This window comes from Phoxinus phoxinus (genome assembly GCF_949152265.1).
Source record: "Phoxinus phoxinus genome assembly, chromosome: 18".
Lineage (NCBI taxonomy): Eukaryota > Metazoa > Chordata > Actinopteri > Cypriniformes > Leuciscidae > Phoxinus > Phoxinus phoxinus.
The window spans coordinates 19720293-19734195 of NC_136893.1; the positions used below are offsets into that span (position 1 = coordinate 19720293).

At 39.7% G+C, this 13903-nt stretch overlaps 1 protein-coding gene across 1 annotated transcript in view; it reads right to left on the reverse strand.

Moving 5' to 3' along the window:
- Positions 1-13903, reverse strand: part of lama5 (laminin, alpha 5) — a 72941-nt gene that overhangs the window by 17843 nt on the left and 41195 nt on the right. Inside the window, exons 23-41 of the mRNA XM_079587449.1 lie at positions 12252-12390; positions 10735-10877; positions 10551-10654; positions 10303-10456; positions 10041-10204; positions 9558-9672; positions 9363-9460; positions 7881-8073; positions 7626-7752; positions 7399-7538; positions 7182-7297; positions 4773-4984; positions 4492-4693; positions 2483-2627; positions 2216-2356; positions 1625-1786; positions 786-890; positions 589-672; positions 215-445 (exon numbers count right to left, since the gene is read on the reverse strand). Coding sequence (XP_079443575.1) covers positions 215-445; positions 589-672; positions 786-890; positions 1625-1786; positions 2216-2356; positions 2483-2627; positions 4492-4693; positions 4773-4984; positions 7182-7297; positions 7399-7538; positions 7626-7752; positions 7881-8073; positions 9363-9460; positions 9558-9672; positions 10041-10204; positions 10303-10456; positions 10551-10654; positions 10735-10877; positions 12252-12390 — 2775 coding nt within the window. The remainder of the gene's footprint in view (positions 1-214; positions 446-588; positions 673-785; positions 891-1624; positions 1787-2215; positions 2357-2482; positions 2628-4491; positions 4694-4772; positions 4985-7181; positions 7298-7398; positions 7539-7625; positions 7753-7880; positions 8074-9362; positions 9461-9557; positions 9673-10040; positions 10205-10302; positions 10457-10550; positions 10655-10734; positions 10878-12251; positions 12391-13903) is intronic.

Genomic DNA, 13903 nt, shown 5'->3' on the forward strand with positions numbered 1-13903 from the left:
TTTTGTGTTCAACAAAAGAAAGAAGTGTGGAAACACTCTTCCATAATGCACCAATACAGAACTTTTCCACCAATATTACTTTATTCCCGCATTATTAAACAGGCAAATTGCCAAAGCTGCTTTTTTGGCAAATCCACACAGAACTTCTAAAAAGCATTAAATCATAGTATAGAAGTGATTGTATAAAATCCTTGTTTTTGTTAAAGCACACTACCTGACAGGAGTCTCCTAGATAGTGTCCTGGGCACAGACAAATTTCAACGTTGTTGGCATGTTGACCAGAGGGCAGGTTCTCTGCCGCCTCCAGCACAGCAGCGCGCAGCGACACGGACTGGGCCGACTGAGAGTGCAGCGCTCTGATCTGCAGGGACTCCAGCGCCACCAACACCATCATCAACTCCTCACGGGACACAGAGTTCCCAGTCTGAGCGTGCCTGAAGCTCTCCTTTAAATGAGAAAGAGGAAACTCGAGTTACAACAACTGAGCATTTGTGGAATTATTTTGTACACGCGCATACAAACAATTCAGTTTGTTCATGTCTGAAGACCATATTCTTTTTTTGTAGTGTTTGTTACTGATTTCCTCACCTCCACCAGGTGGATGATCCCCTCATGAGGGTCTTCAGGAGAGGAATACTCTCTTTCCATGTACACCAGAGTCATCTGATTCCCCTGCACACGCACAGACATACACACACACACACACACAAAGATTTTCAGTTAAGATCAACTTCAACTTTATGTAAAGATTCTAAATAAACTTGACAGAGGGTATGCTCTGGTACCTTGAGTATAATGTCTGGCCGTGTGGTCTCGACAATCAGAAAAGCATCACCTCGCATCGTCTGGGTGTGCAAGCGGTAGCGCAGATAGCCTCCGTAGGACGACACCTACACATACACATGGCAAAGAGAACACAAAATCTGGTTAAAGAGGACCTATTTTGCTTTCTTACATTTTCAAAAATCAGAAATGTACCGAACACACAAATAAAGCTCTACTGACTGAGACATTCAATCCAATCAAACCACAATGGGCCAGCCAGAGCAAACTGCACTTTTCAGAAGAAGGAACTTCATAGAGACAGGAACTAAACAGAGCGTTACTGACACACTGGGAAGGGAGGTGATGTAATAATTTAAAATATGTGAAAAATTATGTTTTTTGAACATTCAAGCATGCAGACCTATTCTAATAGACCCCAAAAACAAAATCAAGACTTTGAAAAAGGGCATTATATGGCCTCTTTAAGACAATAATTCCTGAGTCAACAAAAGACTGCACTAAGCCTGCATTCAATCTCGGCATCAACATTTAGCACCAGACCAAACAAGGTGTGCATGAGTTATCAGATTATATTGTTTATCTGACCCTTATGTTTCCTGTAGCTTTAATGTGAGCTATCTGATGGAGATGCAGCTGTCTGTCTGGCCCCTTACTGTCTGACCGCCGGCTAACTCATAAGCTTGGTTGAAACATATGTCACAGCAGCTGTCATGACGTCACAATATAGGGATGAGAGCACCTATAAAGTCTAGGTATAGAAGATCAGAGCACAGGAATGCATGACCGAATTTGTCCTGCTCTTCTCTACTCTGAATATCATGAATTGTTGTGGACTCACTTTATCGCCGAGGTAAGTGCGAGGAGCGTGCCAGTGCAGGTCCTGAGAGACGTCAGGTACATCACTCAGATCCGCCTCCACCAGATCTTGATCGAGATACGTGGACACAGGCACTTCCTGTCTGTCACTCCTCAATAGTACCCAGCCAGCCATGTCCATGATCTGTAGATCAAATAAAAAATATCACTAAAATTTTACACCAGACAGTAATTACATTGATTTAATTTTCACAAACCTGCATAACACAAAGGTTCACTGAAAAGAGTGTTAACAAGCTAATCATATATTGATTCTGTAACTGATACAGTGAGTTTTTTCAGTGAAAGATTTGGAATATGTGAGTCTTTTTTTGAACAAATCATCAAAAGAACCAGCTTATAAGGGTCATCTGTAAGTAAATCAGACTACACTGGTTGCGCTGTATGTTTGTTTTTGCGTGTAGCCAGTGACGACAACTCAACAGACGGTAAAATATGATTACAATGACACTGTACTGTGGCTGGAGATTCAACGGTAGTGTATATGTTCATGTATAAAGGTGGCTGAATTCATTATTTGATAAACAACAGGTCTTTATTTCTGGGACAGTACCTCACTCCTCCGTTTGGCAGAGCTGTGGCAGCGGTCAGTGGCTCCAAAGCAGAAGCACTTGGTGCAGCCTTTAGTGTTAGTGGGGTCCAAATGAAACGTTCCCAGTTTACACTGGTCACAGCGAGAGCCTTCCACATTTTCCTGAGAGGGACGACACATCATTGATTTAACAGAGATGATGAGGGAGCTCACTGAATGTTTTGAGAGAAAACCGATATATAAATGATTTCACAAATTATATAGGCACAGAAGGAGAGGAAGAGCCACCTTGCATAAACAGCGTCCGGTGAAGGAGTCACACACATCTATCTCAGTTCCTGCCTCGTTGCAGTCACATGGTCTGCAGTTGGGGTATCCATAGAAACCTGGGCTACATCTGTCACACTGACGGCCAACAATGTTGTTCTTGCACCTGTGGAGAGAGTAATGTGCTTTGGCATGAGGCTAATAGCATGAAGTATGTAGGTATGTGTTTTCAGTGCCAGCTGACACTTTAGGATGGCCTGTAGTTCCTACTCTCTGGTATATCACGTCTGAATGAAATGTGACAATGTCCTGTGGAATTCCACAAAACTAATTGCCAAACTTATTGTGAGCATGTGAAGACCCAAAATATAGGCATTGTACTCAACCAGAACCTGTCCGAATAACAAGATCTTGGCTTTGGCCTAAAGGATGTGACACACCAAGCCGAAGTTAAGCCATCAGCCAATGTTGGGCCAACGGTGAGCATCTGTCGGGCTAGTTTTTGTGGTGTGTTCCACACGTCGCCTCTAGTCGGGATCATGTCGGAGGGAGTTTGCCTGATTCAGCGTGTTGAGTAGGCATCTGGCTGTCGGTGAGAGATATCGTTCTTATAGGCTGTTCAGTGTCAGCGCACGAGAATATAAGTGAAAGTGATGAAAGCAAGCAAAGAAGTCAAGAGGGCACAGATAGAAGGATGCTCTAATTTTACATCATCTTACCTGAACATTCCAGTGCGCAAATATTTTCATAACAACAACATGAGCTGCCAGGAATGAAGAAGTCATCAGCAGGATTGATATTCAAAATAGCAAGAAAATGCGGCTTTGTTTACGGATTGTAAACGTTTTTGAATGACGGATACAGACTATTTATACCCGCTGATATAGACAGTTATTTCCTTACACACAGGACGCACATGCTAGACGACAGTCGCCTGTAGTCTTGGCGGTGTGTTAAAGTGTAGCTTTTTGGCCGATAGGCAGCCAACGTGAGGCTACAACACAGTCAGCTCTTTGACGTAGACTTGGTGTGTAATAGCTTTAACACCTTCTTTCCAACTATACCTAAGCAAACGGACAAAGTTGTTTCCCATTTATCCAGTTATAGTTAATGAACATGACCTCAATGGATGACGCACGAACAGTTATAATTTATGACATCCTCTCAAAGTGCAGGGATGACTACAGCTCATAGTCACTGGAGCTTAAATCCCGCCTCCCTGTGGATTTGAAACACTGCCTAATGAGGAGACGGTGCGGCCAATAGACTGAAATAAAAGCTCCTAAAAATAAATACCTCTGGAATTCCTGCACTTAATCCTTATATAGACACTATTGTTATAACCAGAGACAGTGGTTAATAATATCAGTCCTTCAGGCAGTGCTTCACAGGAAAAAAGTTTGGCTCATGCGTAAAAGCTCAGTTGTAAACAATCCATTGACTCCATTCCAGCCCAAATGACTCATCTTCAAACACCAGACACGTTTAGTCTCACAAATACTATGAACTTGTCCATGGGCATATTTCACCCCGAAATCAAAAGAACAAAATAACAATGGTCCTATTTTACATTGGACCATTATATTTTTTTTCATTGTACATTTTTTAATATATATATATATATATATATATATAGAAAATTAAGCACATTTTCACAAATTTTCATTTTACTCATTCAGTAGTTCATAGAGATTAAACGGTTAGCCATGCTGCCTATAAATAAAGAGATTGAAATATATTTATATATTATACTGTATATATTAAAAATAAATCAACCATTTTGAATTCATAAGAAAGCAAGATGCAAGACGTAGATGCAAAAATTCTGATTTTGCATGCAAATTTCAAATACATTTAAACATGTTTGAAAACAACAACAACTCAAAACAGACATTCCTTAGGCAGACTGAAGCAAATTTCAAAATCACATATTCATAAATGTTCATATTCTTAAAAAAGTCATCCTCGTGAGTGTGTGTGTGTGTGTGTGTGTGTGTGTGTGTGTGTGTGTGTGCCCTGCTGTACTGTACCTGCACTGGCCGTTGTGTGTGTCACAGCTGATGTCCAGTGAAGTCACTCCAGGCCTGGAGCAGTTGCACATCTCACACCCCACCAGAGGATGGCAGCCAAACGTCTGGGGTTGACAGGCGACACACTCCGGCAGAATGGTCCGTGGAGGACAGATGCACTCACCTGTGACAGGCTCGCACAGACGTGTACCGCAGTTACATGCTAGAGAGAAGAGGAAACAACATCATCCATGGATCCATCAATCAATGCATCGCCCCACCATGTGGCTGGTGTTACTCACGTCTGCAGTTGGGGAAGCCGTAGTATCCTGTGGCACACTGGGAACAGTCTCGGCCAATCACGTTGGGTTTGCACTTGCACTGTCCACCAAAGGTCTCGCAGGTGTCGCTCTCCGCACCCACCTCGTGACAGCCGCAGGGCACAGCTCCGTTATTAAAGAACGCAGACAGAGACACGGCAGAGCTACGGCAGAACGCAGAGGCTGTGGAAGGGCTGAGAAGAGAGAGGGAATGTTAGGATGGAGGGCACTCTAATAATGTCATAGCAGATAACGACAAATATCCACACAATAAAACGCATCAGTCAGTTTTGCATATGTAATTGTGTCATTTTCTCTGTTTTTCCTTTTAAATGATTAAATTGTCTGAATTTAAAGCAGCACTAGGTTACTTTTCTTTTTTTTGCTCTCGGGGTCCCCCTACAGTTGGGAAACAGTATTGTCCTCTACTACTGTCGTAAACTCTGTCACACATGCACGTGCATTTGTTGACAACCATGATAGCCCAGAACACTGCAGGAGTTCACATGCAGGTGTTCTGCTTGCGTCGCGTGTGAAATGTCTTCATCCAGGTACACTGGCATATATTTCAGCATGTCATGATATGAATATAATTTCATGGGTTTTATTTTTTTTTTCAAACGACAAATGATCGCGATGCTCATGTTTACAAGCCAGCGTCATTATAGTAGCCTAGTCTATTGGTTACCGTTTTACTGAATCTATATGATACTTCAATGCAATGTTTGAGTGGTAGATATAATAACCATATATCGTCAATATTATAATATCAAGCTACCATAGATGAATCTGCAAATTTTACAAATCGATTTGCATTATAGCTTGTTTATTTGTTTACAAATAAACAAATATCACAGACATGTTAGGTATCCTAAAATATTATTTTGTACATCTTATATATTTACTTGCAAGAATGTAGCCCCTACCAAACTTGTACACGCCGTTTAGACATAGGCTTTCATTTGATATTTGAAAGTCCGCATCGGTCGAGCATAGGGTTGCCACCTTTGATTTTTGAAAAACCGGGACATTCAGATTATTATTATTTTTTTGGGGTCTGAGTCTGAGTTGTAGGTTGTAAATAGTATTTTCTTTGACACTGGTGGCTCATCCGACTTTGTTGTGTTATCCTCATAGACAGTGGTTATCCTCCTCGTCCGTCTCTCTCCCCATTTCACACAATAGATGTAAATAGACAGTTTTTAAAAAGCTAGCTAGCAACTAAACTCACACTGTATCATCTTTGGATGTGTGTTGATGCGCGCGCGCGACCGACCGACAGCACAGGCAGTTGCTAGGCGATACGTTGAGCTTCCAATCAAATAAAAGTAAACGCCTGGCATTGGCCAATCCACTGTTTTATCCGTTTTTACCATGGTTTTTACCCGTTTACGGACACAGGATTGGATGTACTGTACACAACTATGAAGAAAACACAGTAGCGGTAGACGGAAACGGTTTAATTTGAAACCAGGAAATTCTACTTTAGAAGTATATTTTCACAAAAAAACGGGACAATTCGTGTCCCGGGAAAGAATATGAATTTTCTGGGACTGTCGCTCAAAAAAGAGAATAATCCCTGGAAAACATCGGGCACCCCTCCTCCTCCTTCAGCTCACGCCAGCGAGGAAACGCTGGCCCAATGTTGATCCTCGCTCTGCCTTTAATACGATCACTTTCTCGTTTCCTCTTGTTGCTTTCCTCCGACAAAACCTTTGCTTTCTTGCTTTTCTGTGCTGCTTCGGCCATGACTATAACATTTGGCAAACAAACGCTAGTCTGGCTCGCACGTCCGATTTTAAGGAAGTGGAGGTGGTGGCGGAAGTGACGTATATGCCGTAAAGCAGTCGAATTTTGTAGTTCTCTTTGTTTGCCGGTTACTACCCGAAACCCGAAGTTTAAAAGTACGATTAAAAACGCTACAGACCCCGTCAGGCTATGGCAGACGTGTCATTCAACCTATTGCAAGTCGATGTACCATCACAAGAGACTTGGAAATATATTATTAAGGTTGAAAAGTAACCTAGTGCTGCTTTAATAACTCTAAAAAAACTAATATTTTAACAATACTGTTAAATATAATCTTTAGCAAATCTCAAAATAAATATATTTAAACTGTACATTAGAATGTTTTGATGCCTAAATTCACTTGTAACTGTTATTTTAGTATTATATACTATTATTTATTTTACTTTTAGTGTAAGTTTTAGTTAATTTTTCTTTCAGTTTTTATGTTTAAGTTTTTCATCTTATTTTTTCTATTTCAGATTTGTTTCAAATCACCAAATACAATTCTTAGTAGTTTCAGTTTTAATCAACACTTTAACAATTAATCTTTTTTAATATTTATATTATATTTAATGTATATTTCCACATTTAGAAGTGTCATACTTGATGTAAAAGCTGTGTTGTCCACAGTTGCTGATGAAGTCGTAGGATTTGTCCAGAAGCTCCTCAGACAAAAAGCTGGAGCTGTAAGTGCTTTCTGGCACCACTAGCACATAGTCCTAACACACAAACACAAGAGAGTGTAGAAGTGTCATTGTTATTACCATTCTTGAACACAGAATTCAAATAACCTTTAATAAAATTGCATAATGACACTCACCAGCCACAATGTCTTCCTGTCTGGAACACGCAGGGTCAGGATGACCTCGTGGTCCGTCACATCCAGGATAATCTGGTTCTCTGACATAACAACACTACGACAACCATAACCATGGGGACAAAAGGATGCGTTGACGTGGCCTGGAAAACAAAGAGTGACCATTAATAAAACAAATGTTTTTAGTGCTAAAACAGAAACTCAATAGTGTGCATCTGTTTAATGCTCACCCTGCCATATGCGTCCTCCGTTGATGTACACCTGGACATTGTAAGTTGGATGCAGGGGCTGATGGTAATGCAGGATGAACACATAACGGCCCAGTGCATGTACACGTGTTGAATACACCACAGCATTCTGGGAAATCATGCAGACAAATGAACATTAGAAGACTTTTTATCAACATTCAGGCATCAGAAAGAGACAACCTTGAAGACAGGAGGCACAGGATGCACAGTAATGAGAGTGTAATGGGCTTGATGTACCTGATTAGGGTCCAGAAGCACGTGTTCACTGTTATCAGCTGCGGTTGGTGGCCTAGAGGTCATGGGTCTGTCTGCATAAAGGGAGGGATCGGGGGCTGAAGCCAGAATTTGCTCCGGTGCAGAAGAAGCCTGACCCTCTTTTAGGACCAAAGATTGAGGAGGATTCTGGAAACGTGACGGGATACAGGAGCCGCTGGACAAAAAGAATATAAAACTTGACTTATAGCTGTAAAACTTGACTTATAGCTGTAGCATATTTATATATCATAAAACTGGTATATGTCATCATGTGTCTAAAACTGGCAGTATTCACTGATTGGTCAGTGCTAAGGCAGTGAAAGAATAATGTTTTTTTTAAATAAAATAAATTAAATTAAATGAAACCAGGTCCCACGGTTCGGAGTGCATGTGATTCGCAGATTAATTGCGAAGTTTAATCATCACAGAGTGAAAGTTTATCATTTGCATATATTTAGACGTTTTGCCAATTTAAACATTTAGGTGATTTTAAACCATTCAAGCACAAGGAGATGCTAAAGAGAACTCAATTCGATGTTTGCACACTACTATCTATGTGTGCACAGGCACACACAGAGATCCGTGTCTCAAGACAGGACGCGAACACTGACTCGAGCTCTTTCACGTCTCCTTGCCCTTGAAATGAAGGTGACTTGAACAAACAAATAAACACAAAATTATCTTAAAATATTTAAGTATTCTCATAAACACAGTCGATTATGTCTAAATTTAACAGTTTAGAAAGAAATTGGATATGTATCATTATATTGGATCCGTGCATTAGGTCTTAAAGTGACAGCAGCCTAATATTCCTGCTGCTGTCTATGACATTAATGTCAAACAACAAATTAATCTATATTTAATTCATATAGTGAACACATACAGTGTCATTCACATTAAATTATTCAATTATTATTATATACTACTGATAGACCTTACTTTATTTGTAACTTTGTTATATTGCATTCATCTCTGTTTGTAATTTGTGTAGTTGTTCTTATTTTATAACTGACTATTCATTGTCTTATAATATAATATTCTTGTAATATGATCCAAACCGTGAGTGATTCTTTGCACCACTAGCTTGAGTGAAGAAAAAGTTAGAAAAGTTGTACACCCAAATGTACACACCAAAATAAAAATAAAATAAGATAAGAAAGTAAATCAAACAAATCTACAAAACAAGTGTTTTATTGTAGAAAAGTTAGAAAATGTGCACACCCGGAAATTTAAGATAAAATAAAAAAAATCCTAAATTAAATAATCTAAAAAAGAGAGTAGTAAGTTATACCTAAATAAAAAATAAAATAATAAAATAAATTAAAGTTCTGCAACAAAAAAATGCATGATAAAATAAAAACTGTGATTTGAACTGTGAAAAAAAGTGTAATCCCGCTTGATGCAACAATCCAAAAATGTTTGATTGAAGCTGTTCACGATTCACAAGATGTATGAGTTAGTCACCTGTCCGGAGCGAAGAAACCATGTGTGCTGATGCAGTGAACTCTGGGCTTCAGGTACTCCATGGTGAACTGAGCTCGAGGGACGAGGAACACTTTGTGCTGGAGGGGAAATCCAAAACACACACTTGTAAATGCCATGATTACAATGGACACAAATAGCTTTTATGGTCGAATTCAAGCAGACGAGCTCTCTCACAAGAAAGAAACTGCTTCTTCTGTCGACGGCGATAAGCTGGATATCAGCCTCTGCGGACAGAGTGAAGACCGCCACGCGTTTCATGTCATCTACAGACACTGCACGGCACAGGAAACTATACACACACATAATAAGAGAGACAGAATTCAATCAGCAAATGAAGAAGGAAATTACGGGGGGGGAAAAGACCTATTGAACAATTAAATGGGATGTAAAAAGTAGTTGTGGCTGTGATGTTACATTAAAACAATAAATTTGACTCATTTCATATGCAAAGTGGCTATTCAATCATAAGAGAGGAAATATAGAAGTTATAAAGGTATGATATTCAATGGGTCAGAGAGAGTGTGTAAAATATGGACCTCAGGGTAAAAACATAAAATACTACAAAATTACAGTATATAACCCATTCAAGTTGAGATTGAAAATCTGAAGCACAAAAGAGCAGGTTGAACAGAAAGGGCAATCGCCGCAACGTCACACCTGTATTTGCAGTGGAGCAGTGTGATTTGCTCTTGGTGAGTGGGTTCACCCGGTGAGTTGACAGACACAGTGAGTGTTTGAGGGGCTTGATCTTCACTGGCGTACTCGACCACCAATACGTACTCTCCGGGGACAGGAACACGACCACGCAGCTGAACGTTCATCTGAACACACAGATGGGATTTTTTTATGTTTTATGCGAAATTCCAATTTTGCGCATAAGTTTCACAACTTTGGATGGAAACATAGCTATTGTTTTTACATCATTGCCACTGCAGATGGCCATGCTGGGATGGCGAGGTGTGATCTTTTCAGTTTGGCAGGGTCTAGGCAGGTGATTATCAAACCTGCAGCCGGCATCATTACTGGAGATGGACGGGAACTCATCCAGAGACAGATACATGTACTGCAGACAGCTAAACACACAAAAAGACACATTATTTTAGTCACATTGCACATTAACAGGTATACACATGACATACATACACAAAACGTTGCTGTACTACTGACTTCTGACTTGCGCTCTGTGTGTTGCTGTATGAACAGGGTTCAGTCACTTGAAGTTGCAGGATGGGAGCCTCATAATAGGCACTGGGCAGAAGCACCAGGTAGTCCTGCAGAGAGAAAGAGACAGAATGTGTGTCCAGCGTTTGCTCATAATAATGTAGAGGGAATGTTTAAGGGGTGGTCCTACCAGCAGAATGCCCTCCGCCTCAATGATCACAGTCCAGGTTCCTGGGTTCAAAACGAATGGCTCCACAAAACTGTTCTGAGGCACGTTCACAAATGTGGGTTCTGAACTAGGAGCAAAGACGATCTGTTTAGACTGCTCAGAGCCTGAAAAGAGAAGGATGGAGACCCAATTTATGGGTATGGAGTCACAGCTTTTGATGAATTACTAAAACATGACATGTCTCTTTTGTTATGAAGTTACATATTTTTATCCATTTATTATTATTATCAAGATAGTTGTACTAAAAGTAGTTCATTTAAAATGAAAAAGCTGTCATCATTTACTCATGGAGACTTTATTTCTTCTGTGAAACACTAAAGGAGAAGCTTAACAGAATGTTCCAGCTGCTCTTTTCCATACAATAAAAGTAAAAGGGGAAAGATGAATCCTACTAAACTCCAAACATCAAAATTGTATGTTTACACGTTACAGGGAAATGTTTTTCCTTTACGTTTTTCCTCATACAGACGAAAACGTTGTCGAAACGATCCCCCGAGAGAGAGCGAGCAGCATTTAGTTATACTTTATTGTTCCTGTCAAAAAAAAAAGTCCATATGCCTCAAGCTCTAGTTTAAGAAGATAATAAAAAAAGAAGATAGCTTCATAAGCTTAATAGACAAATATTATGCAAGTTGTTTCAATGAAAATTTATTTTTAAAAGTGCAAGGACCAATGACATGTGGCATCACTGATGACCTGGTATGATGCTTCATATAGACCACTTTTATAGTAATACTACAATGCCTTTTGTGATATTTTGAGTTTTTATTGTATGGAAACAAGCAGCTCGGACATGCTGTTAAAACTCTCCTTTTGGGATCAATAGAAGAAAGTCACATCATGAGTAAATGATTACAGATTCATTTTTGGGTGAACCTTGCTACTTGAATAAAATAGATAAAACAGCATAATTAATCATAATAATAATAATATTAATAATAATATAGTCAAAAGTTCAAATAGTTATTTTCCGGAACCTCAATTAACAGAAAGAAAGCAATGACAGTTCAGAACTACGACACTGAACCGCCAGACGTACCTCTTCTGCTGTTCTGAAAGGCTGTGATTTTACCGTTCGACACGGCCGACCGCGTGTTTACATATCTGAGGATGAAGCGCGTGAGATACACGTCTGCTTCACGTACGTGCACCATCATTTTAACCGTATTCTGAGATGGAGGACAAGGAAGACAAGGAGAAGAGGAGAGACAGGGAAAGAGGAGGGGAGGGTGTACAGCACATAACAAGGCCTGAGTTAAAGACCTGTGGCTTTCTGATCAAGCTGGGGGTGATCATGTGATAGGTCTGAGATGCAGGTTGCACTGTAAGTGTCTTGAATATGGTTAGAAAAAGGAGGGTTTGCAAAGAGAGGATCAAGGAGGACAGGAAGTCACCAGCTCAGTGAGCAAAGAAGTGAGGAAGGTAGAAAGATGGAGAAAAGGCAGATCAGTACAACAGAGAGGTGCTCAAAGACTTACAATTCCCACAGAGGAAGTGTCTGCCATCCTCGATCACAGAGACCCGCCCCCTCACGTCCACTCCCCCGCGGTTCACATAGTGCAAGACCACATGAAACAGGTCTGGAGAGCCAACCACCACCTCAACCAGAACCCGAGGCTAGAGAGCGAGAAAGAACGGCCCACAACAGAGACAATTGCAAAGCTGTTCCTCAAAGCCACCACCAACCAGCACTACAGCCCAACACAGCAGCCAATGTACGCAAGCAGCACCAATCAAAACCCTTGATCAAAGCCCTCCGCCAAGCCAAAGACACAGCACATTTCAATGACACATCACAGTGATATTCTGCATTCTGATATTCTCAAGTTTACACACATGCATGAACCTGAACATCTCATTCGTCTTTACAAATTAATAATAACAACAAACACATTTTTATTACATTATTTTAAATGTAAAATAATTTATATTTATTCACATTATATTTAATAGTATTACTTTAACAGTATCTTTAAAGTCTAAATGTAAAAGCATTCGTAACATATTTTACTAAATACATATATACTTCTTAAGCCCCTTTCACACAGCGCGTTGATCCCGGGAAATTGCCGTAAAATTTCTAGAGTGCCTTTTGTGTGAACACAAATCCCGGGATTAATGGCGGGATCAATGCCGGGATGGGGACCTAGTAACATTGCCGGGATCAGTCCCGGAACGCGCCCTGTGTGAACAAAAGCCAGGACCAATGCCGTAAGGGGTGTGTCGTAGTGATGGCGTAGTTATCGTGCGACTGTTGCTCTTAAAAGAACACTTAGAAGAAGTGTTCGTCATCAACAAATAAAGAATGAAAAAAATTTTGCAAACTGGAATGAAGCGGAGACCAGGGAGCTCCTTACTATCCGCGCTGAAGCTGAGATCGTTTGGCGCGTACGTTACACGTCACATCCTGACGTCACGTGTCTTTACGGGATCTTTACGGGATGTGTGTGAACGCACTCAAAGATTCCGAAAAATCACTGGCATTGTGAATGAACCAAAATCAAACGACACATTAGATTCCGGAATGTATTTTCCGGAATCTCTGTGTGAAAGGGGCTCTAATGAAACAAGAAAAAAAATCTAGACTAAGACTTGATGTTGTACACATTAATATTGTCCAAAAAGTTGTCTCTATATGACAGTTGTTCGGAGGGAATGAACTGAAATGAGAGGACTTGGTGACTTGGTGAAACTTGTTACATTTTAATGATTACATTTAGATTACAAAGACATTTACAAATGTACAAAAAAAAGTAAATAGAGTCAATTTTGATTTAATGTCGACATTAAGTGCTTTACAAAAAAGTAAAATGAATTATAATACACAATATTTAATAATAATATATATTTTAATATTATCATTATTGTTGCTATTGTCATTTTTAATATAAATATTATAGCTTTTTTATTATTACAGCAATTTGTTATTATTTATCATTCAGTAATGTAGTTGTTATAGATTTTATTTATACTATCATTATTATAGATTCATAATAATAACACAAATTAAAGTAAATTAATATTTACCATTGATAATAAAAAACATGACTTCAAGGTACAAACATTAAGTCTTGTAAGTGTGTGTGTGTGTGTGTGTGTGTGTGTGTGTGTGTGTGTGTGTGTGTGTGTG